This window comes from Babesia bovis, chromosome 3, assembly GCF_000165395.2.
Source record: "Babesia bovis T2Bo chromosome 3, whole genome shotgun sequence".
Lineage (NCBI taxonomy): Eukaryota > Apicomplexa > Aconoidasida > Piroplasmida > Babesiidae > Babesia > Babesia bovis.
The window spans coordinates 2,103,577-2,124,384 of NC_010575.1; the positions used below are offsets into that span (position 1 = coordinate 2,103,577).

Consider the following 20,808-nt stretch of genomic DNA (forward strand, 5'->3'; position numbering starts at 1 on the left):
TACTACCATGTATATATACTATACGCTCATGTCTACGGAAGCACGTTCGTTAGCAGCTTTTCTTTGTTGCGTAGGATTACCAAGCACATCAAATAGAATTTCTGACGTAATATAAAGTAGATACAAGGCTACTTCGCAATACGAATCGACGATTTAACATTAACTATGATTATTTTAAATATTTAGTGTAGCATTAAAAATATATATCTTTAGGAGTCGAGAATACTCCTGTGTATTCATAAGATTATCCACTCAATTGTCTAATAGAATTTGAAGCGATATAATGGTAACCTTACACAATGAATTGACCGCAATGGTATTATCCTTTAATGTCGTCAAAAATGTTGTGAAAAGTAATAGAAATACAACAGTTGGACAGCAGTAGTCGTCATTGCCGAATAAAACTTTAAAGATATATCACTTTCAGCCTGACTAACATGAACAGGTGGAATAAACAGCAACACCGTAGAAGCACTTGTGATAATAAAGTATAAATACGTCAAACAGTTCATAACCCTCATCAAAGAAGATAAACTAGGAATGCAGAGGCGAAGAAGAGACATCCAAACACTCAACTTGCAAAATATTAATAATGGAATTTGCATATAACCACTAATCGATAAAAATGGTAAGTAACATGTATAACGATCGAATCCACAAATATATATACGACATAGTAACATGAATAATGACATCAAAAGAGAACAACACATGCAATGAAAAAGAAAATATAACCAAGTAGATAGCGATAGGAATCCTTCATTAATACCCAAATGATACTGATGAAGAACATACATCTTGAACATGACACCAGAGACCATTATATTTATCCATATGGGACCATAAAGGTCAGGATGACGCCAAATATCCCGCAGAGTTAAAAATATGGAGTGATCCGATTTGCAAAAATTATTCAAAATGCCCAAGCCGAAATTAGGCGCACTCCCAGATGACGATTCTTTAACGGAATTATTAGCCCCTCCATCGGAACTCTCATCATTAACAAAAGCATCAACAGGAGTTTCATTGTAGACATGACCCATATCATTCGTGTTAAGATCAATTTCCTCAGGTATCTCATCCAGTGAACCCACTATAGACCTTCCATATTTCGTCATACAGTCAATTAAATCGCTAATAGGCTGGATCATAGAAGTAACATAATTAAAATATGACGTAGAATCATCTGATTTGTAACATGTATACGATATTAAACAAGCTTTGCACCGCTTTCCGTAATCATACTGACTAAGGTCAAACGAAGGCTTGAGCCATAACAATGGACCATCCAATGTTGCCGCGGGAGCTGATGCCTCAAGGTCAAGAATAACTCCCTCAGGAATCACATCTGAACTACTCGCCTCAACCGTAACAGGGTCATTGCCAACGACAGCTTCTGAAGCAGAATCCATCTCTGCCATCTATAGACATCTCAATAATGTTGTGCCATAGATAAATATACCCATGAATCATAAACTAATGATTTATTCAAAGAAGCAATAGGACTAGAGCAATGTAAATGAATAGCAATATTGAGTGCCATAAGCGCGCGCGCCCAGGCGGGTAGAGATAAAGAACGAACACATCACGCAATAATACCAACACATTTATACATTACCATTGTCAGATTGTATTAATCACTGAGATGACACTAAACCTGTGCGTTAACGTTCGTACAAGCCTATAATAGATCAGTATCTAGAAGGTTATATAGAACGGTTACATTCACATCTGTTATTAACGATTTAAAGCATGGAACATCTTACAAATTCGGAGGATGAGAATTTTAACTTCATATAGATTTGCTAGCGTAATCTAAGAAATATGATAACAGAAACTGAGGTGATGTATAATCAGTGGCTAACAGTATTATATGCCTAGGATTATTTCTGAAGATGACGCAAGAACAACCGGCTAAAAGGCACTGCACAGCAAGTGTACGCAAAAGACTGTTACAGGCTACGAAAGAGCTCTGCGCAAAGAAACTCTCGGAACTTACTGATGATGAAATACTGTCGTTTATGAAGGCTATAGGATGGCCAAAAAATATATCGTCAGCGTTGGAATCTTTTGCTACGGAAGGAAACTTACTTATGAGTATATTGAACAGAATGTTAGTACAAATGAAAAGATGGATGACAGTACGACCTGTGGAGTCTTCTGACAATGCTGATGCGATCACATTACCTAGAGCTACTGTATTCCGGACAGTAGAAATTAAATTCATAGCCTATATGGTAGCTCATATATCCGATATAAACGCTTTACATCCGCATTCACACCTGTTAATGAAAATGTCAATGTTCGACAGTAACGAGAAGAAGCAAACAACATCGCAGCAGGTAACAGACAAAATATGCATTGAATCATTGCAAATACCGTCCGCGGAAAATGTACTAGGAACTTATAGAGAGTCTATAGAAGCAGTAACATACCTTTTAAGCGTGATACACTACGGTAATAAGCATGATGGAACCGTTCGTACCAGCAATCGATTATATGTAACATTAAGTATCAATGAGGTAGCCCAGAGGCTAATAGAAGATATCAATGTATACATAAAATGGAACGAGGTATTTCAAGCTTTAAGAATAACCCAGATAAACAAGCCGGTCATAATACAAGTCATACATATAACAATCAGCCTGCTGGAACATATGACCATAATCGCTGAAATACTGAAATCGCAACTGGAAGATGCCACAAACGCCAAGCATGCATATAATTGCGCAGCACAGATGCTATTCACACATCTAATGACAATGCAATCTGAACTTGAAGATTACCGAACGCATAGCACACTAGTGTTCAAACGCTACAGACTGTCTAACAAAGAATGTAGCTTGGAAAAGGTAGAACAACGGATCAATAATGCAGTAATTACTCTACGAACGCTAGTTACATTCCCTTTAACGAAAAAATATATACCAGGGCTCAAACAAATGCTAGAATCCAATGAATATGAAGACTTGATGGATATGGATCAACTGGGTAATATGGACCTAGACGACTCGTCAGTTACATACAACCGAAGGTTCATACTTAACATAGTGCAAACTATGCACAGAGCAGAGAGTGATGCCGATATGACCCAATGTCTAAGGGGGCTTGCAACAGAAATACCCGATATATTAGAAACGATTATGGATGCATTAAAGACGAACGAGCGTCTTGAAAGTGATATATCCCACTATGGAGCACTGCTTTATGGATTACTGGCACCCTTGATAATGAGAATGGCACGGCGTTTACTGTCAACTGATTTCACAGATTACCAAATATTTCACCAATGGGCAATCGTAGCAGAAAGCGTGGACACTTTTTGCAAATTGTTAAATGTTACAAATAAAAGACATGTTCTGATACACTCAGGGGAAAAGGCCGCTATGGTGTCTAATATAAATAACCAAGCTTTTGCATTCGTAATCGATATGCTAACACTCTGCTATAATAAAATGTCCAAAATAAAAAGACGTAGAGTTATCATGGAAGATTATGAAAATGATACTAGTGCAATGAGATTGGCTATTAAAAGGGCCATCCAAGAGAATAAATGCCTAGAAACTGTTACTATTGTACATGTTGTACCTAGGCTGTGGGACTCAATGATGCTACTGGTGGCGTTGAGTTTGGAAAATGCAGATAAAAACATACAGCAAATATTAACACTGCTGTACCAGGATTCAATGCTCCACGAACCAGAGTACCATGAAGCAATATTCAACATGCTTATAAAACCACAAGTGAAGTATCCACATAAAGCATCAAGCAACGCACAAGTATTCACAGCTAACCTAGTGTCGATGTATTCGGGAGCAAATGATATCAATGCTCTAATAGACCACATTGGAGAATTTGTAGAAGCAAGAGGTAATGAGTTAAAGCATTTTGCATTCATATCGCACCCACCAGCAATACTGGCTTTCTACGCTAGTTCGCAAGAGTCTACCGCATCGCAAATACCAATGGTAATTGACCGCTTCACCGAATGGCTCAAAAAAAAGAACGCTTTAAAATACATGGAGTACCCTCTAATGGCATATCTCAGAGGGATAGAACTTTCAGCGACCCTTGTTAACAAAGTGGATCATGCACTAGTACAAATTATGGATCTTGTTAAAATGGAAACCACACCCCAAGGAGTGCTTATGGCTATACAATTGTTAATCACCATAAGGAAAATATTTGCATGGTCAAACGATGATAACATACATACACGTTGGAAAGTACACGTGGAAACTATTGTTAACTGCGCAAAACGACTATGCGATACCGTAGAAAATGATTGCTCTACAGCAATATGGACTGCACTATTTTGGTTTGCGTACCACTTCAAGCTAATATCACGCGATAACCCAAATGATTATGCCCAAATGGAGCCCGTAATTGAATCGATTTTGGCTAAATTAAATGCAGTGGCGAATGCCAACTTAGCGGATAATGAGTTTATAGACACTGTATGTGCATTGGCAATATCAAACGCACATGTATTTGAGGATTCCACTGCCTATGTTGCAATCATTAAATCAATATACCCATCATTGATCACTGAGGATATTAGCGCAACGTTGCTTAACAGACTCGTGGGTACAATAGATATACTAGCAAAGGATCGTAACTTGTTTGAGCAAGTATTGTCACCGGAGCTCTTAAATAAACTATTGATGAACTGCATAAACATGGACATGAAGTCCCAACTTAACGCCATAAGCATAGTTAAACTAGCTCTGGAGTATGTTACTGCACTATTTAGCCATCAAGACATGCAACACATAATGCAGTCGATTGTAAACCTTGCAGAAATGAATGCCACACAAGATGGTATAAAAGAAAATACTAACTTAAGTATCGCTATATTGCAGCTCATGAACTTCATACTCAGGCGAGAAGATCAACTAGGAGTGACGCACTGCATAAACACGATAATTACAGACTGTCAGAATGTGTTCAAAGAATCGGAATACAGCTCCAAGTTTATTGCAATGTTGAGTGCAGTTCTGCTGTCAGTGGATGTCAGTGAATCATGTGATCTTCCACTGACACTGGAAGTAATCAAGGAGATGGCTAAAATATGTGATTTTATATTGACCAAACTACTAAGCGCACAGGAGTGTACAACAGAAGCTAATAAACAAAATATCGCAAAATTCATAAAGACAATTGGATCAAGTGGTGATCTGGAGATCCAATTAGCAATATTGCTTGCTGAGATAATAAAGAACATGAGAGAGGAGAAACAGGAGTTAAAAGAACAAATACTAGATGCTGTGAAGCTAAAAGGCCACGTAACAGAGGCTATATCGGAAATGGTAGATACTATATCCGAAACGAAAACACCGGATAATGCAAATGTGATATACATTACCAGTGTAATATACTGCGCCGCTACTAGAGTTAATAAGGAGTCAGAGCCACTAAAAGATGTTGCCAAAGTGAATGAATATCTACCATGCACGATGGAGTTGCCATCAGAGATTTTATCACGCGTTTACGAAGCGCTGCTTGAAGTAGTATATCAATTCGTATTACACGCAAACGAAGACGATATACTAAAAAACACGATTGACGCACTGTTTGTGCTCATAGAATTGCAACAGTGTTTATGCGTCAAAAGACAAGGACTACAAGGATTTCCAGGAGAACATCTGGAGACATTTAAATCGCTTTGCGGATGTGATATTGGGAAAATGTCACAAATAGTAGAAATTATACTGGATATCGCAGAACCGATGGAATTGTGGGAAAATATCGTAAAACGTTTGGAGTACCTATACGATAGTGCAGAAAAACAACCAGAAACATATAAATGGATGTCCAGAGCTGCTGTCCTTGAAGTCGTGATGTTGTTTGTTGATAGAAATAATCTCAAAACTATATATGGACTCAAGAAAAAGGAAAGGAAAAACGTGCTTAATGAACTAAATATGTTTATTGTAATGCACTTACAGCATATGGAAGTTCTTGCAAACGATCACAAAAAGTGCGAAAATGCAGAAGTCGCTTACTGGTTGGTTATCAATCTACTTACTAATATCGCAGTGTCAATCAAAATAGTTTCGTTCACCAGGTTCCAAGGTAGGTTAATTCAATAACAAGTCACAGAGCACAGTCAATAAAACTATGCACAATATGTACTGCAAGATGGTAGAACATTTAATTAATCTTGGGAATCTTGGAATAAGGATTATGGCCTACTTCAAACGAGAAAGTTTTAACCAGCCTGCATTCAAACAGGTTGCGTCATGCGTATACATTAGTGTATACAGCTGCATACGCATAGGTAAGACTAGATACTAAAAATCGATATGCTTTCAGGGGAAGGTATGGGTGATGCACAAATAGCGAAACTAGTCAGACCGTGGATGAAACGCATACATATGATCACACATACTATAAACCAGTTTGTTGCACTACTGCACAATCATGATGCCGACATGTTTGCATATGTAGCGCGTTGGATGGACGTCATGGCACATACGCAACTAGTGGATGCTACACAATGGTACATTCCGCACATCCTATGCTTAATAACACAAACGTGGTACAAAGTCAACAAGGCCATGGCGAATGAACAAGAACATCAATTGGATGTTATCAGAAGTAATAAATTACTAAAGTCATGTGTGACAGAGTCCATTGGAGCATGTGAACATCACGCTGCCAAAACACTTTTCCTCATCCTGCCACCTGATATTAGAGCATTCATCAAGGAAAATTCACGTATATTCAATCGCACAGAAAGCTAACAACGTTAGATCCACTGTAACAGTGACTTAAATATTGCATTAAAAACATACCTGATGTAGATAAAAGGCAAATTGCCCCCCTCTTCTACTTTCACATCACTAAGTATTACGTTAGAATCACGGTCAAAAAACATTAAACGACCACGATATTGCACACATGTGTTGCCAGATGATGTCCTTACATTGGCCGTAATATACCTATCTGCAGCATAAGCCAAACGCAAAAAATTATAGCACCCGTTCCGAGTTACTGTGTACCCAGTAAGACGGAGCTCCAAAAGACGTTTCGATAACTCAGCCTCGCCCTTTGAACGTTCCACAAATATGTGAAGATCTACATTATGTAAACGACAAACTTGTAACATACCATTCTTCAAACGATTTCGACGAACAATGGAAGGGGATTCAGTATTTGTCGAAGATTCATCGCTAAAACTACTGACAGGCTGAAATGACCATGGAAGAAGAAAACGAGCATGCGATAATCGTCCAATTGACAGTCGGGAGTCCCTAAGCTCCCATATTTTCCGGTGAAGAGCCTAAGAATCTTTAGTAGACATATGTGTTAACCTGCCTCTTCAGAAATGCTATCTAGCAATGCTGAATAGAAACGATCCTTTATAGGGTCAAAAACTACATTATTAGATTCATTTAGCAATGATAGAGCGTCGAAATGTGGACTCAAAATGTTAAAACGTTCTTCCCGTTCCATGGGATGAAATGAAAGTACACACTATCATCCGCAATAGGCGGATTCATAACCGATAATCACTATACACCATTGCTATTAAATATTAATTATGTAGCATTGATGCAATGGAATAATGTTAAACCTTATGTGTCTTTAGTCCGTATATAAGAATACCAATTTACCGACACATCTACCAGAAAGTACCCAAAATAATATAAAAGAGCCCGAAATCAATGAAATGAAGTTTATATGAATATATTATAACATATATAGAAGCAATATCCGTTAATAACTAAGGTTTTATTCAGTCATATATAGTAAGACGTAACAGCAACAATGGCATCATTCATACAAAACTTAGACTTTAGAATTGTTAAAGATTCAATAAACATTAGATAGAGTCGTCTTTATATTCCAAGAGTGATGTATTATTGGATAAAATACGTTTCCAAAGCAGAAAGTGGCACAACTAATAAATACGCCGTGCTTCCAAAATGAAAACACGGGAAACTATTTTCTTTAGCACACATTGCAATCAGACATCGATGCTATAGTTGGATCTACAGAGAATTACTGTCTAAAATATGCTTGTCTGTAAATTAACGTATATATGTGTGATACTGCCTTGAATATATATTACAACGTTTCCGAGACGTAACTATGGTATCGAGATACGATTATTGAATGCGCAATGTACACGAAATATACGTTTAACCAGAGCAGAATAATGTGATAAACATAACGCAACCTAGTTTTATTCATAATTGTATATGACATACCTAAGACATCACTGTACTAATTTAGCAGTAAATGAATAATAAACATCAAAGTTTTCACAGATTAATAACTTGTAGAGTAAATATATTGGCACTTAATTAGACTACAAGTACATTAATATTATCTAGGTAAAAGAAAAATAAGAGGAAGATTTTAGAGTGAAAATGCCTTCCCTGACAGGCGAAGTAATCAATAAATCCCAAATCGATGCGAACGATGGAAATCACGCGGAAGGTTATAAATATAACGATGAAAATATGAATAACACCAATGAAGGAGCAATAGACAGCATTGACAAAAAAGAATACATTAATGTAGTACTTTCAAACATGGATATTGGAAATGCAAGTAGCGTAGCTCTCAAAAATTTTAATGTTGGCACGGAACCAAAACAAGGAGGAGAAGAAGATGACCTAATTAACAAAATATATGATGAAATGAATACTGTCGAGCAACCTGGATCAATGGAAGGCTATGGACGAAATAAGATGCCAGCTGATGAAAATAGAGAGAGTGCATACTACAACAAAAATGATAACGCACATAACCACTATCTAAAGCACTTCACTGATGGCGCATATGTTGATAAAGCAATAGATGAAGATACAACAGATGAAACTGACTTCAGCTCCGATGAACTATCCGAACAGAAGCATATTGAAACCGAAAAGGAAAGTTCTAGTATATTAACAGACAAACAAGAACGAAATGATGTGTTGGAGACTGAATTTATTGCCGGAGTAAAGGAAGATTGTAAGACAGAAGAATACCCAATACAAATGTTGAGGGGACATGAGGAATTAGACACAAATCTTACACCAGATGAATCAAATACTAACGTAGCCGTCCATACTGGAGGTATTAACAATGAATCATTAGTGGAAACTGAAGAGACAAACACCTCTCTTGATACATTAGATAGTACAGCACCGCCAGAGAACCTTAACCAGAAGCTCTCCAATGAAAATCCAACTGGAGACACTTACCAAGCGGATTCCGATCAAACAGTCGATGAAATAATATACAAAACACCGGAAAACCTAGAAGAAGTCACAGAACAAGTGACCCAAAAATCTGAATTCTTTTCAGTTTCAGGTGAGGTGGATGAATCTAACGAAGATTTCCATGACGTTAACGATGATCCGACATATATTACAGAACAGATAGAGGAGATGAACAGTAAAAAACTGAGTGCAGGCTCTTTGGTTGAAGTTACCACAACAATCGAGCTGGATGATGCATTGGAACTTAGACGAGCTGGAGCTAGGCATTTTGGAAATAACAAAGACGAAGAAGATGTAATTGAGATAGAAAATGTAGCAATTGCAAAAGAACTTAGTGAACATACCTCAGAACTACTTAAGGATGGAAGACCAAAATCAAGCCCGTCAAAAGGGGAATCGGTAACATCATTAAATCTGTCTGATAGTAAAAGCCTCCTCGCAGTGGGAACGTTAAGAGGGTCGTTAATAATATTCCAAACAAAGGATAGAAATATCACAAACAATGGATATGGGACACCTTTAAAGCAAAAGAGGCAAGGTTTGACAACATTGCCCGATAGCATTTTATGGGTAGTGATGACCAGAAAACCAGCTGTAAGTGTAGAAGCGCATATAGGAGCTGTAAAGCACATATACATCATAGAAATGCAAGGCAATAATGATGGGTCAGCGAAAATTGTAACATCGGGGGATGACAACAATATCAGATTCTGGAACTTCAGCACTACAAGAGGACCTCCCACCCTAACGCTCATTGGTGCTCAATATGCAGCAGTTGAACCTATAGCGGTGGTACCAATAGTCAACAAACACCAAATAATACTAGCAATGGCACATGGACGAATTGATTACTGGGAAATGTATGATAACAAAGACCTCCCAGTTCACATGACACAAAAAATGACAATGAGGCAAACGAAGCATCATATTAAAACACAATGTGAAATATTGAACGTGGAGATATCACCGTCGGGGAAAACATTTGCGGTGGAGTCCACAGCAGGATGGCTAATGCTATATGACTCCAATAAAAGAATTGCCGTAGGAGTAGCAGATTGCAGAAATAGAAAGGGGAAATGGAGAAGAGGGGCTAATGTAAATGGTGTACATTGGAGTAAAAATGAAAGTTTAATACTAGTCACCACGGGTGATAACAGAATAAGAATGCTAACAACAAAGCCATACGAAGAAGATGAACTACTGGAATTGGAAAAATTCAAAGGGCATATCAACGAACGTATGCGACTAAAAGCGGAATTTATAGGCAATAAGGAAGAATATGTGATTTGCCTATCAGAAGACCAGTCAGTATGTGTGTGGAAACATCATATCGATACAAGAAGGTCATCATTCAACGAAATAGATATAAAGCCCACAAACGCAGATTGCATGATATTCAAGTATGAGGACCAACCAACTATCAACCATATGTGCATCTTCAACCCGGGAGAGTGGAAGCAGGTTAGACAAATCATAATACAACAACAAAGGCAATATGGAGTTGAAGCCAGCAAGCTACCAATATCCAAATGTGGCTGCCTACCGTGGGTTCAACCATATACACATCCTGAAACCACAAATGTGACGAATATTGACACAAATGACCACATACTCATTGCTGCACCCAAGGATGACAAAACACTACGCTACTCACTTATAGCAATAAGCACACTCAAAGCAGCGTTTAGTTAAAATATAAAACCAAAATCATCGTAACACATAATAAATTGTCAGAACGTTAGGATTATATTGATATAAAATCCATGATAAACGGTCTATAGCTGTGATCTCACTTAGACAAAGAAAAACAGGAATTATTAGCTAATTTTTTTTAATTTTTATCACTGCTGGTGCATTGTGCAGCGGAGAAACACCCGCCAGATACCATAGTAGCTCAACGTAACCGCGTCTTCCAAAACATATCCAACACACAAAACGCAGTTTATACCGAATATGTTCTTCAAAATATGAATTTAATTCACAAATGGAAAAGATTGCGAGGGAAATTCTTAGAAGGCAATATACAGGTACGGTTAACTATATAAATCGATATAGTATATCCAGAACTTACAAGAAGTGACAATTGTTACTTCTCCGTAGGACTGGAAGATGATGACCTTTTCAAGTGGAGAATCTGCTTCCAAGGTCCTTACGGAACGCCATTTGAAGGTGGTATATTCACGGTTATCACCACTTTCCCAAACAACTTCCCAAATGATCCACCACAAATGAAATTCGAGCAGAAAATGTGGCATCCAAATATCTACCCTGATGGGCGAGTCTGCATTTCTATACTTCATTCAGCAAATTCGAATTTGTACAACGAACATGAGCGATCGGATGAACGTTGGAGACCAGTACTTAGCGTAGAAAGCATAGTCCTCAGTGTGATATCAATGCTAACGGAACCGAACATAGAGTCACCGGCTAATGTTGATGCCGCAGTACAGTTGAAGAAGGATCCGTTAGCATACAAGAGACAAGTACAAATGTATGCAAGGGAAACGATGGTATGATTATCCCGCAAGACATTCGTTGATCTAACAAATACATCCACCGAGATAATGGAATCATGATGAATTTTGACAACTACTTTGCCTTTATAAGCATATCTATCTTCGGGAGATTGTTTTGTATGTTCATGTTATACCTTAATCTAACAAGGCTGAAGCATATGAGTATCAAACCGCTCTCTCATCAACAGAACAGGTGACACGAATGTTTCACATGGGTTAAAGTTATCAAAATGGAAATATAATACAGTCAACTTGATAATGGCAGTTTGTGTCGGAGATCACGTATATCTGTGTAGGTCACGTATGACTCTAAAGGGGGCACAAGAATGTGCTAGTAGAAGAGGAACTACTCACTGCCTTCAACTACGTCACTATCACTTCCCTTGAATGACGAATCAACGACACGGCAGTGGCGCTTGCGGAACATTGGGGTTGAAGGAGATACGTCAAAGGCCACCCCGTCAACAGAACAACTCAATGATGCTGAACGCGATAACAGCTTGTTAATAATGCTACGCGCACTGTCTTCCTCTTTAAATTCAACATAACAGTAGTCAGGTACAGGCATGTGGTACTCTTCGCCAATGCCGTCGAATCCAACAGATGGAAACCTGATGTCAACAGGGTCAAAACCTAACTCAGTAAAAAACTGACGTAATACTTGGTTAATCTTGCCTTTATTCAACGATACCATATCAGATATACGCTTCACAAATAACACCTTGTCGTCGTATAGTGCCTTTGATGAATTGCAAATCTCACAGGCATAGGAACCGTGCTCAAAGGTGGTACTAGACACCGTATCCCTCGCAATAATAGCGTTCTCGTGTGTGTCGAACTCCACATAACAACCGATACATGATGGGTCTACACGGATTGACTTGAAACCATCAAATGGTAAAAATAACGACCGTATTTCAGATTCTTCAATCAAGCCGTCAACCTTAGACACCCAAAGTGTATGCTTCCTTCCATCGTCACACAGCCAACTGTTTAACACATCATTGTCACCCGATAACAGCAACTGAATACGACTCATACGCTCCGAGTCAATGCTACCAGCGTCATCAAGGTCGTCACAATTGCGCTTAGCAATGCCAGATAAAGTGACGTCATTGACAGGAGATATCATAGCTTGAGGTAGCATCGACAAATTACTTAAAGCCGGAGATGTCACTGATCGAGATACATACTTCATGTCAGGAGAACTCTCTGGAGTAAAGAAGGCACTTGACACCATGGAAGACTGAGGACTATGTTTAGGTAGTAGCGATGAAGGCGGCGGTGGAGGCATAGTTATACTAGGTGGCACCGCAGGTGCAATAGATGGGTCGGCGCTCTCGCTGCCATCCCATGTAGCACGAGTGGCAAATTCAACGTCACGAGATGGCAGCCGAGGAGATGATATAGAGACAGTGGGCGTATCGGCGCGAATACGACAGCCACTTTTAATATAGCGGTGCGAACAAGAGCCACTGTCAGAAGACGTCTCAGAATAAGATTCCGATTGACGGCGACGACGACAATCACGACGCAATATGATGTTGTTCAGGCTCAATGTGTTTCCAGTGTAGCGAGACTCACCATGATGAGCTTGCGTCGCAGTAGTCATGTGAGCATGTTTAATATCCTCAATGTCGCCACAGGTCTGTACGTAGTCTATGTAGGCATCTGAAATATCACCACCAATCAAAAACTGATGCGCAGTGTCAAATAGCCACATTATAAGAGCGTGAGGACTGTCAGGAGTGCCTTCAAAAGGACTCTTTATGGTGACCACACAAGATATAGACTCAATCAGTGCTGACATAAATGTAGAATCACATTTCCCACAAGCATCCAAGCTCTTCACACCATCAATGATGAACATCCAACACTGGGAATCGTTCATAAAACGCTGTAAAAACTTCCTTATAACCTTGATGTAATTCTCCGGACTGCTTTTAGTCGTCATTAAAAGACGTAGCTCCTGACGACCCCAATATGTTAAAAGACGATAGGCACCCTTGGAGTCATACCTAACGTCGCCAACCTTAAATAATAGGTCCTCCTGACGCAAAAGTATGCGGCGAAACACCTCAATCGATTCGGGATAATGACGACGCAGACAATCGGCAGCGGTTATGTGAAGGCTAATCAGTGCACTAGTATCAGTTATAGCCGTTGAAGCACGGTCGAAAACATCAACAAGCTCGTCGGCACTGGAAGATGATATACCAGCAACAACCTGAAGGAAATTTATCCAAATGTTTACAGAACGAGGCATATGGCGAACGGAACGCTCACATACCCATAAAGCGAATTTGTTGCTGATACCTAAAGCATGGTTAGAAAAACGCATCCATAAGTCATCACGCTCGTAGCCTAAATCATCTAATGCACGCATATATACGATTGTAATACGGTCAGTGTCACCACCCTTCAACTCAAAGTTCAAGTAGTCGTTCCACAGCGTATTCATCTTGCCAGGGTTTAACATCTCGTCAAATTCAGATTGAACCTTTAATTCAAAACATTTGCGGCTTTCCCATGCATCAAATCCATGCTTGTGAATTATCTCACCCTCAATAACAGGCTTGCGATGTTCCTTAGGGAGCTCAGACTCCCATACACGATACTCATCCAACAGGTCAGCGAGTCCGGATAGTGGTAATTCCAACTGTCGGAAGAAAAGTGAACGTATACGTTCAACCTGGTTCCCATAGTCCGCATTCTTGTATGTGTCCAACAGCTCCTGTTCGAATGTACGATACTCGCTCCAAAGCAAAGGACCGTCTAGAGCATGAAGGCCAACAGACTTGAGACCGCGCTCAAACAATGTCCGTATACGACCAATATTGGCATCAGCCGAGGCTCTACGACGCTCAAAACGCGTATATGCAATCCACAGCTCAGCAGACGGTTCATTGTCAACAGCACATTCATACATAGATATCAAAGCATCATCGCTGCTATCTCGACGCTTGTCCTCTATCCATGATAGCCAAAAACGGTCCTCGACAACACAATGCTTTACACATTGGGTTCGGAAATATTCTAAATACTTCTCGTTTTTTAGACGAGCTGAAATGTATATCCCCTTGGTGTAAGTCAATAGATTCCAAGGGTCAGACTGAACGCGAGAACAAAGGTGTTCGAGATCCTCCACGCTAACAACATCGTCTCGCTTCAGAGGACTATTCAAATCAGAGCTATGCATCCTTTAATCGTCAAATGCCGTTTATATACAAGCGATCGCAACGAGACACGGTCATGCCACACACATTAAGGGATAGATATACACGAAAACAAACCAGCACACATTATAACTAACGTCACATATAGCTTTTACATGATGTTATTGATATAAAGTCAAATGGGCGAATAGACATGTTAAAATTGGAAACCGCCACTGGGAATCACACCTTGGAAATTCTCGTTCATAGATGCGTCCTCAGCATCTTCATCTAAGTCGTAGTCATAAGGGAAGTAACGCTGCATAATTTCACGAGCCTTACGATAAATCACAGTGACCTTGCTATTCTGAAGCAGCTCCAAAGAACGCACACCGTCACACTCCTCAACAGCAGACACATACGGATTACCGGATAAAGCGTTCAATTCCATCAATTGGTGTCCCACCTGTAAAATGTTTTCCATAGCGCGGAGAGCTACACCAATCAACTTGGTATCAGTAGTAGAAAGAATGCCGCAAATGTAACGAAGACAACCACGAGATGCCATATTCTCAGCTTGTTTAGAATCACCACCCGAAGCGGCATTGCAAATAGCCCAACTAGCCTCACGCTTAATATCAAAATCGTTACATGTCATCATCTCAAGGAGCTTCTCAACAGTGTCAGATTGCAAAAAGGCCTCAACCTGGTCACGAGTACCGGCAGCAATGTTAGACAACGTCCAACAAGCCTCCTTTTTAATTGTCTTCTTATCTGAATATAGCAGCTTGTACAGAATTGGAATGCATCCACAGTCAACAATCATTTGAGTCTGACGGTCGTTGCCAGTTGCAATGTTACCAACTGTCCTAAGAGCAGGCGTCTGAATCACAGGCTGAGGGTGTTCTAGTAACTGTACTAAACGGCCACAGGCACCAGCATCCAAAACGGCTTGTATATGCTCCTCATTGCCGTCTGATATGTATGACAGTGCCCAGCAAGCGTCAGTTAGGACCTGATGAACAATATACTAAAAACAATAACAACCAACCTCAGTGTCGGTGTGCTCCAATAGTTTTGATAAATAAGGAACAGCAGGCAAAACGTCGTGGAAAACAGGCTTGGGCTTACCACGACATAAGTTAGATACTGTCCACGTAGCGTTACGAATAACACTGTCCTTCTCGGAATGGACCAAAAGATAAAGCAGTGGCTTAAGTGCTCCCAAACCTAACACCAAGTCACGGCACTCGGGAGAGTCACCTGCGATGTTACCCAATGCCCAAACAGCCTGTTCACGAACCTCTTCCTTAGGAGAATCAAGCAAAGCGATGAGCTTAGGCACGGCACCGTTGTCAGTGGCAACCTTAGTCTGCTGTTGGTTACCAGATGCAACATTGGTGATGGCCCACGCAGCCTCAAACTGCAATTCAGGTGCATCAAAACGACCCAAAAATTCAATGAAAACTGGGACGACACCAGTATTCACAATCTGCTCGATAGGAGGATCAACTTCAAGTGATAGCAGCTTGCGAAAATGCTTTGTGCACGACAACTGGGTCTGATAGTCATTTGTACGTATACCAGTAACATAGGGTTTAAGAGCCTCAGGAGTCCAATTAGAAGCATTCATCAGAATCTCAGAGTCGCCTTCACGACCATCGGGGAAGGATGAAGGGACAGTATTATCAATCATAGCATCCATATCAGGTTGCATAGACGCGTCATTGTCATCTAACCCACCGCCACGGTGACGTTGAAAATGACGGTCACGTGTCTGCTTACGAATCTGAGCCTGCAAGTCCTCACGCTTGCGGCGAGAGTCCTCGAAGATCTTCTTATACTCCTTTTTACGCTCCTCTTTGCGAAACATTGTTAACAGGAGTGTGAAATAAAACGGCACGTGCCAAAAATGAGAAAACCAAGACACCGTACCGCCCAACCAAATCGGCGATACGCACTAATGTATATGAAGCACACGATCAAGACAATTACACCTAATGAGATAAATATACGATATTATCAGAAAAATACTATCTAGTGAATGGAAGCATCAAATCATGCCACACCCAGCCGGGGGTGGTGGTGTGGAATCACGCGTCAAGGCAAGGGGGATCAACATGCTGTCGCATTTCACAAACACATTCGTAGTTTCATCTCGTCAAGCACTGCGGGAATTCATAAGTAAAGGGATTTGTGTTTGTCCAATTGAACAACATACGGATCAATAGCTCACGTCCTTAGGCACAGCCAAGCACATAAAACAGTATATAGACAGATTAATATATCGATGCGACATCTACATTAGATTCAATTTCTGTATCTATATGTTTGTATCATTGGCTACGCGCCATTTTGATCGTTTAACAACTCCGGCATTCGGCACAACGAGATGAAACACTGCATCAAAAGAAGACTTCACTAACACATAACACCATATCATGTAGTAGCAAAGTAAATATCTACTGAACGTCGATATTGTACATGCAAACTACACGCCCAAAAGCCTATATGGTAAAGGACATATTGAAAGATAATGGGAATGCATAGTTAGGTCAATAATCGATGAACGAACGTAGATTCTGAAGTGTCAAATGAATTACTTCTTGCCACCCTTTCCAGAGTTCTTCCTCTTAGAAGCGGGCTCCTCGTCAGCGGATCCAGCGTCATCTTCATCATCACCCTCATCCTCATCAAGCTCCTCGTCGTCACTGTCAGATACATAGCTCTCCTCTTCAGGCTCAAAGTATCCAACAACGTGAACCTCGTTCTTGCCACCCTTAGTAGACAACTTGATACCACCAGCAGTAGAGAAGAAGATGTCGATACTGGCGTGTTCACAAACGTCCTTCTGCAACACACACAAGTTGAAGCTCTTGTTGCCATCAATAAGCTGCACGTAAGTCTTTTCGCTGTTCTTGGGATCGTTCAGGCAGACCTGGGAAATGTGGACAATGTTAGCGAGCTCATTTTTAGGGGTGACACTGCTACCCGGGGCAATAACGGCGCCTGCAAAAGATATCAGACAATAGATAAAACAATGTAATCCGCACACAACAAAAAAATCGATAGAATGACAAAAGTGACATGTCTATCAAAGAAAAGTAGAAGAATCACCATTATTACACACAAATTGCACAACCAGCACTAGTAGACATACCGAACAACATCTTGAAATAGTAGAGAGTGGAAAACGAAAAAGATGATTATTTCAAAAAATAAAAGAAGAATAATGTTGAATGAAAAGTCGGGTAAGGTATCACAAAATCATTATTTATCGGGCTGCGATGAATATGCCGTCCATGCCCTGAGAAACGAAAATCAAGCAAATGAGCTTTATATACCTATTACAAACTCGAAATAACTCATCGGACAACAAAATTTACGATATTTGAGATCACCCGCTGACACACCGCTAACACACAGTAACAAACACAATCAAATTACGAATCCATAATGACACCCTTATTTAATAATGCAAATGCTAAATTAAAAAGGGAATTTCACCTAGAAGTTAGCTCCGACCACACATTTCGCAGTGGCGGTCTAATGCCTAAGCGAGCGTTACTACCTCAGGCATATCTAACATGTCGCCATAATAGTATATAGCAAAAGCCACTCCAAAATAAGCTACCATACGTAGATACATCCTAGTTGATGCTGGAATTGGGGGTTCAGGAAGATAATCCATCATACCTGGGTACATCATCTTGACAGCAGACCTGTAAACTTCATTAATCAACGACACAAATGATTCCTACCATAAACCGATAATAAATGAAGTAATACTAATAGTTAAAAGCCAAGGCACACGGTTGTAATTGTGCATTACTTTACTACTGATATACACATATAGGGGGAACCCAAGGCAAACGCCAGTTATGGCATATACGCTCGTAAATTTTTCTTTCCTAGTATATTTATAAGTGTTGTCGGTTGAGTGTTAGGCAAAATGCAAACCTTCCTGACAAAAGAAGGTTTTTTCCAACAACTCAAAATACTTAGATAAATTCTCTGCTTTATAATGCTTATGTTTTTTGCCATGTGTTCGAAATAACAAGATCACAGGTAGTGATTATAGTGATATCACACGAAATAATCGGATATTAGTATAAAAACCCGGTACCTTCAACGCCAATGGTCTTTACATCCGTTGCAAGATTCCATTGGCATTATAAAACATGGCAAAGGCTAACAGCGGGATACCTCAGAACGTGTAGGTGATTTATTTCGTAACCATATGAAACTTAGTTGTTAAAAACAGACTGCCGAACAATGAACTTATAGGATACGTCATTAATGATAAACATCCAAAGAGCATCCGCGTCGCCTGTGATAGGTAGGAGAATATAGCTGAATGTATAGCCATATGCAGATATATGTACGTCGTGAGATATAAAAAGACATTTCGTATGACAAAGAAAGTATGGGCACATGACGAATATAAAGAAGCGAAACTTGGTGACATTGTTAGAGTACAGCCACTTGGATATCGCATTGGCCCTTGGAAGACATATGTTCTCTCCAGGGTGTTACATACACAAGATCCACATCTCAAGTCAGATGAAAAGGACAGCACTTTTGCCTAGAATCTCATAACAACGCTGGGGAAATATGCCATATGTTCTCTACAGTAAAAACATCGCATATAATCAATAGTTACATTTATCAAACGAGGTAATATAATAGGATATATATTTATTAAATGACTATGTTGTGCCAATTCAACTGTTTATCAGAGGCGCTAATACGGATGGGTGGTCATGTGTTGGTAAATGTGCACCAACGAATAGCATTTATTAATTGAAACCCTCTCCGTTGTTAGCTACTGTAACACAGTGCGATATTAGCTTTTCCTGTTTGTTCTGCTTGCGATACCTGACTTGAGCATTTGTGCATATAAACTGGCCACACTTTTGCCACTGTTCTTTAAGTCCTCTTCATCCTTTAGACGGCGTTCCTCCTCAAATCGCTTCCGTTCCTCCAGTTGACGTTTGTAAGCACCAGTAACGAACACCTCGCCGACCTCATCACCAGCAGCAAGATCAATCTTTAACTGTTGTTTGTCAAATGCAATATCACGCTCCATTTGTCGGTTACGAGCTGTACGAATGAGTCTAGACATGTATTGTGAATCCTTCTTAACCAACTCTGGTTTTGCATCGGAAGTACCCGAAGGAGCGCAACCTAAGTACAGTAATTTAGATTGTTCATCCCTTCCTTCTCGACCCTCCGATGTACTGTTTTCCAGCTCATCATATAAATAAAGGGTGGGATCCAAATTCTCAGTGGAAAGGTCATATTCTTTGTAAGTCACAGTTACACGCTTCTTTTCTTCCGCTACAGTGGTTGGCCTTACTACACCATCGTCAATAGTAACGGACTTGTGCGATAATTTGCTTTTCTTGGCTAAAGGATGCACTCCCGCGGCATCTGAGGTAGCACTGTCAGAATCACTATCAGCTCCAAAAACCGATAGTTTACTATTAGACCGTTGCGATATTTGGCCAGCAACTTTAGGAGTTGCTTTATCACGCCTGGCGCTATCAGAAGATTCTGAAGCACGCTTTGATAAAGATATCGATATAGACATTGTAGCTATGCAATTATATTAAAATTACAAATTGCACCTTACAATCTGTATTTGTATGCCATGGTTATGCAAAAACCAAAATATTACCGATTTTACAACAAATGATTTCAAATAAACGTTGATGCATCAAGTAATCACCGGATACTGTTAACACATTCTAGACACAGTAGTCAAATGTTCAGTATATGAAGTGTTATTTATAATACAATTTCCCATGTGACACGCTTAAACTATGATTTGGCTATATCGTGAACATAGAAGCGCGCGACCTGTCTTGGATGAATATACCTCATAATATCTATAGGATCCAACAATAACACCTAAAT

General features: G+C 39.8%; 10 protein-coding genes across 10 annotated transcripts; 4 read left to right on the forward strand and 6 right to left on the reverse strand.

Annotated features, from left to right (window-relative positions):
* Window positions 1–203: 203 nt before the first annotated feature.
* Window positions 204–1,521, reverse strand: BBOV_III009820 (putative integral membrane protein). The gene has a single exon (XM_001612056.2). It carries the CDS (start codon window positions 1,419–1,421, stop codon window positions 336–338), a length of 1,086 nt encoding a protein of 361 aa, XP_001612106.1. The 5' UTR covers window positions 1,422–1,521; the 3' UTR covers window positions 204–335.
* Window positions 1,522–1,693: 172 nt separating this feature from the next.
* Window positions 1,694–6,803, forward strand: BBOV_III009830 (uncharacterized protein). The gene is made up of 3 exons (XM_001612057.2): window positions 1,694–6,075; window positions 6,110–6,280; window positions 6,316–6,803. Exons 1-3 carry the CDS (start codon window positions 1,896–1,898, stop codon window positions 6,744–6,746), a joined length of 4,782 nt encoding a protein of 1,593 aa, XP_001612107.1. The 5' UTR covers window positions 1,694–1,895; the 3' UTR covers window positions 6,747–6,803.
* Window positions 6,661–7,466, reverse strand: BBOV_III009840 (LSM domain family protein). Its single transcript, XM_051767095.1, has 4 exons — window positions 7,321–7,466; window positions 7,114–7,285; window positions 6,798–7,080; window positions 6,661–6,760 (listed from the first exon to the last, which is right to left on the reverse strand). The coding sequence occupies exons 1-4, from the start codon at window positions 7,456–7,458 to the stop codon at window positions 6,727–6,729; spliced, it is 627 nt and encodes a 208-aa protein (XP_051623536.1). The 5' UTR covers window positions 7,459–7,466; the 3' UTR covers window positions 6,661–6,726.
* An 892-nt stretch (window positions 7,467–8,358) lies between these two features.
* On the forward strand, window positions 8,359–10,925 carry BBOV_III009850 (uncharacterized protein). Its single transcript, XM_001612059.2, has one exon. It carries the CDS (start codon window positions 8,379–8,381, stop codon window positions 10,908–10,910), a length of 2,532 nt encoding a protein of 843 aa, XP_001612109.1. The 5' UTR covers window positions 8,359–8,378; the 3' UTR covers window positions 10,911–10,925.
* Window positions 10,898–12,236, forward strand: BBOV_III009860 (putative ubiquitin conjugating enzyme E2). Its single transcript, XM_001612060.2, has 2 exons — window positions 10,898–11,245; window positions 11,283–12,236. Exons 1-2 carry the CDS (start codon window positions 11,203–11,205, stop codon window positions 11,732–11,734), a joined length of 495 nt encoding a protein of 164 aa, XP_001612110.1. The 5' UTR covers window positions 10,898–11,202; the 3' UTR covers window positions 11,735–12,236.
* On the reverse strand, window positions 12,051–14,958 carry BBOV_III009870 (uncharacterized protein). Its single transcript, XM_001612061.2, has one exon. It carries the CDS (start codon window positions 14,931–14,933, stop codon window positions 12,081–12,083), a length of 2,853 nt encoding a protein of 950 aa, XP_001612111.1. The 5' UTR covers window positions 14,934–14,958; the 3' UTR covers window positions 12,051–12,080.
* A 98-nt stretch (window positions 14,959–15,056) lies between these two features.
* On the reverse strand, window positions 15,057–16,870 carry BBOV_III009880 (armadillo/beta-catenin-like repeat domain containing protein). Its single transcript, XM_001612062.1, has 2 exons — window positions 15,941–16,870; window positions 15,057–15,904 (listed from the first exon to the last, which is right to left on the reverse strand). The coding sequence occupies exons 1-2, from the start codon at window positions 16,760–16,762 to the stop codon at window positions 15,107–15,109; spliced, it is 1,620 nt and encodes a 539-aa protein (XP_001612112.1). The 5' UTR covers window positions 16,763–16,870; the 3' UTR covers window positions 15,057–15,106.
* A 340-nt stretch (window positions 16,871–17,210) lies between these two features.
* BBOV_III009890 (Nucleoplasmin family protein) lies at window positions 17,211–18,102 on the reverse strand. The gene is made up of 2 exons (XM_001612063.1): window positions 18,050–18,102; window positions 17,211–17,898 (listed from the first exon to the last, which is right to left on the reverse strand). Exons 1-2 carry the CDS (start codon window positions 18,057–18,059, stop codon window positions 17,489–17,491), a joined length of 420 nt encoding a protein of 139 aa, XP_001612113.1. The 5' UTR covers window positions 18,060–18,102; the 3' UTR covers window positions 17,211–17,488.
* A 732-nt stretch (window positions 18,103–18,834) lies between these two features.
* Window positions 18,835–19,568, forward strand: BBOV_III009900 (Ribosomal protein S17 family protein). Its single transcript, XM_001612064.2, has 3 exons — window positions 18,835–19,105; window positions 19,141–19,228; window positions 19,265–19,568. Exons 1-3 carry the CDS (start codon window positions 19,027–19,029, stop codon window positions 19,476–19,478), a joined length of 381 nt encoding a protein of 126 aa, XP_001612114.1. The 5' UTR covers window positions 18,835–19,026; the 3' UTR covers window positions 19,479–19,568.
* Window positions 19,569–19,600: 32 nt separating this feature from the next.
* Window positions 19,601–20,602, reverse strand: BBOV_III009910 (uncharacterized protein). Its single transcript, XM_001612065.2, has one exon. It carries the CDS (start codon window positions 20,480–20,482, stop codon window positions 19,736–19,738), a length of 747 nt encoding a protein of 248 aa, XP_001612115.1. The 5' UTR covers window positions 20,483–20,602; the 3' UTR covers window positions 19,601–19,735.
* Window positions 20,603–20,808: the final 206 nt, after the last annotated feature.

Excerpts from the sequence above, each read along its gene's own strand:
- BBOV_III009820 (XM_001612056.2), bottom strand. The coding sequence starts at position 1,421 with ATGGCAGAGATGGATTCTGCTTCAGAAGCTGTCGTTGGCAATGACCCT.
- BBOV_III009830 (XM_001612057.2), top strand. The coding sequence starts at position 1,896 with ATGACGCAAGAACAACCGGCTAAAAGGCACTGCACAGCAAGTGTACGC. Across the intron at positions 6,076-6,109 it reads TTCGTTCACCAGGTTCCAAG|TCAATAAAACTATGCACAAT; the intron begins GTAGGTTAATTC and ends CACAGAGCACAG. Across the intron at positions 6,281-6,315 it reads ATACAGCTGCATACGCATAG|GGGAAGGTATGGGTGATGCA; the intron begins GTAAGACTAGAT and ends ATATGCTTTCAG.
- BBOV_III009840 (XM_051767095.1), bottom strand. The coding sequence starts at position 7,458 with ATGGAACGGGAAGAACGTTTTAACATTTTGAGTCCACATTTCGACGCT. Across the intron at positions 7,286-7,320 it reads TAGATAGCATTTCTGAAGAG|GCTCTTCACCGGAAAATATG; the intron begins GCAGGTTAACAC and ends AAAGATTCTTAG. Across the intron at positions 6,761-6,797 it reads TTGCCTTTTATCTACATCAG|TGGATCTAACGTTGTTAGCT; the intron begins GTATGTTTTTAA and ends TCACTGTTACAG.
- BBOV_III009850 (XM_001612059.2), top strand. The coding sequence starts at position 8,379 with ATGCCTTCCCTGACAGGCGAAGTAATCAATAAATCCCAAATCGATGCG.
- BBOV_III009860 (XM_001612060.2), top strand. The coding sequence starts at position 11,203 with ATGGAAAAGATTGCGAGGGAAATTCTTAGAAGGCAATATACAG. Across the intron at positions 11,246-11,282 it reads TCTTAGAAGGCAATATACAG|AACTTACAAGAAGTGACAAT; the intron begins GTACGGTTAACT and ends TAGTATATCCAG.
- BBOV_III009870 (XM_001612061.2), bottom strand. The coding sequence starts at position 14,933 with ATGCATAGCTCTGATTTGAATAGTCCTCTGAAGCGAGACGATGTTGTT.
- BBOV_III009880 (XM_001612062.1), bottom strand. The coding sequence starts at position 16,762 with ATGTTTCGCAAAGAGGAGCGTAAAAAGGAGTATAAGAAGATCTTCGAG. Across the intron at positions 15,905-15,940 it reads TGGAGCACACCGACACTGAG|GTCCTAACTGACGCTTGCTG; the intron begins GTTGGTTGTTAT and ends ATTGTTCATCAG.
- BBOV_III009900 (XM_001612064.2), top strand. The coding sequence starts at position 19,027 with ATGGTCTTTACATCCGTTGCAAGATTCCATTGGCATTATAAAACATGG. Across the intron at positions 19,106-19,140 it reads AGCGGGATACCTCAGAACGT|TTGTTAAAAACAGACTGCCG; the intron begins GTAGGTGATTTA and ends TATGAAACTTAG. Across the intron at positions 19,229-19,264 it reads ATCCGCGTCGCCTGTGATAG|ATATATGTACGTCGTGAGAT; the intron begins GTAGGAGAATAT and ends AGCCATATGCAG.
- BBOV_III009910 (XM_001612065.2), bottom strand. The coding sequence starts at position 20,482 with ATGTCTATATCGATATCTTTATCAAAGCGTGCTTCAGAATCTTCTGAT.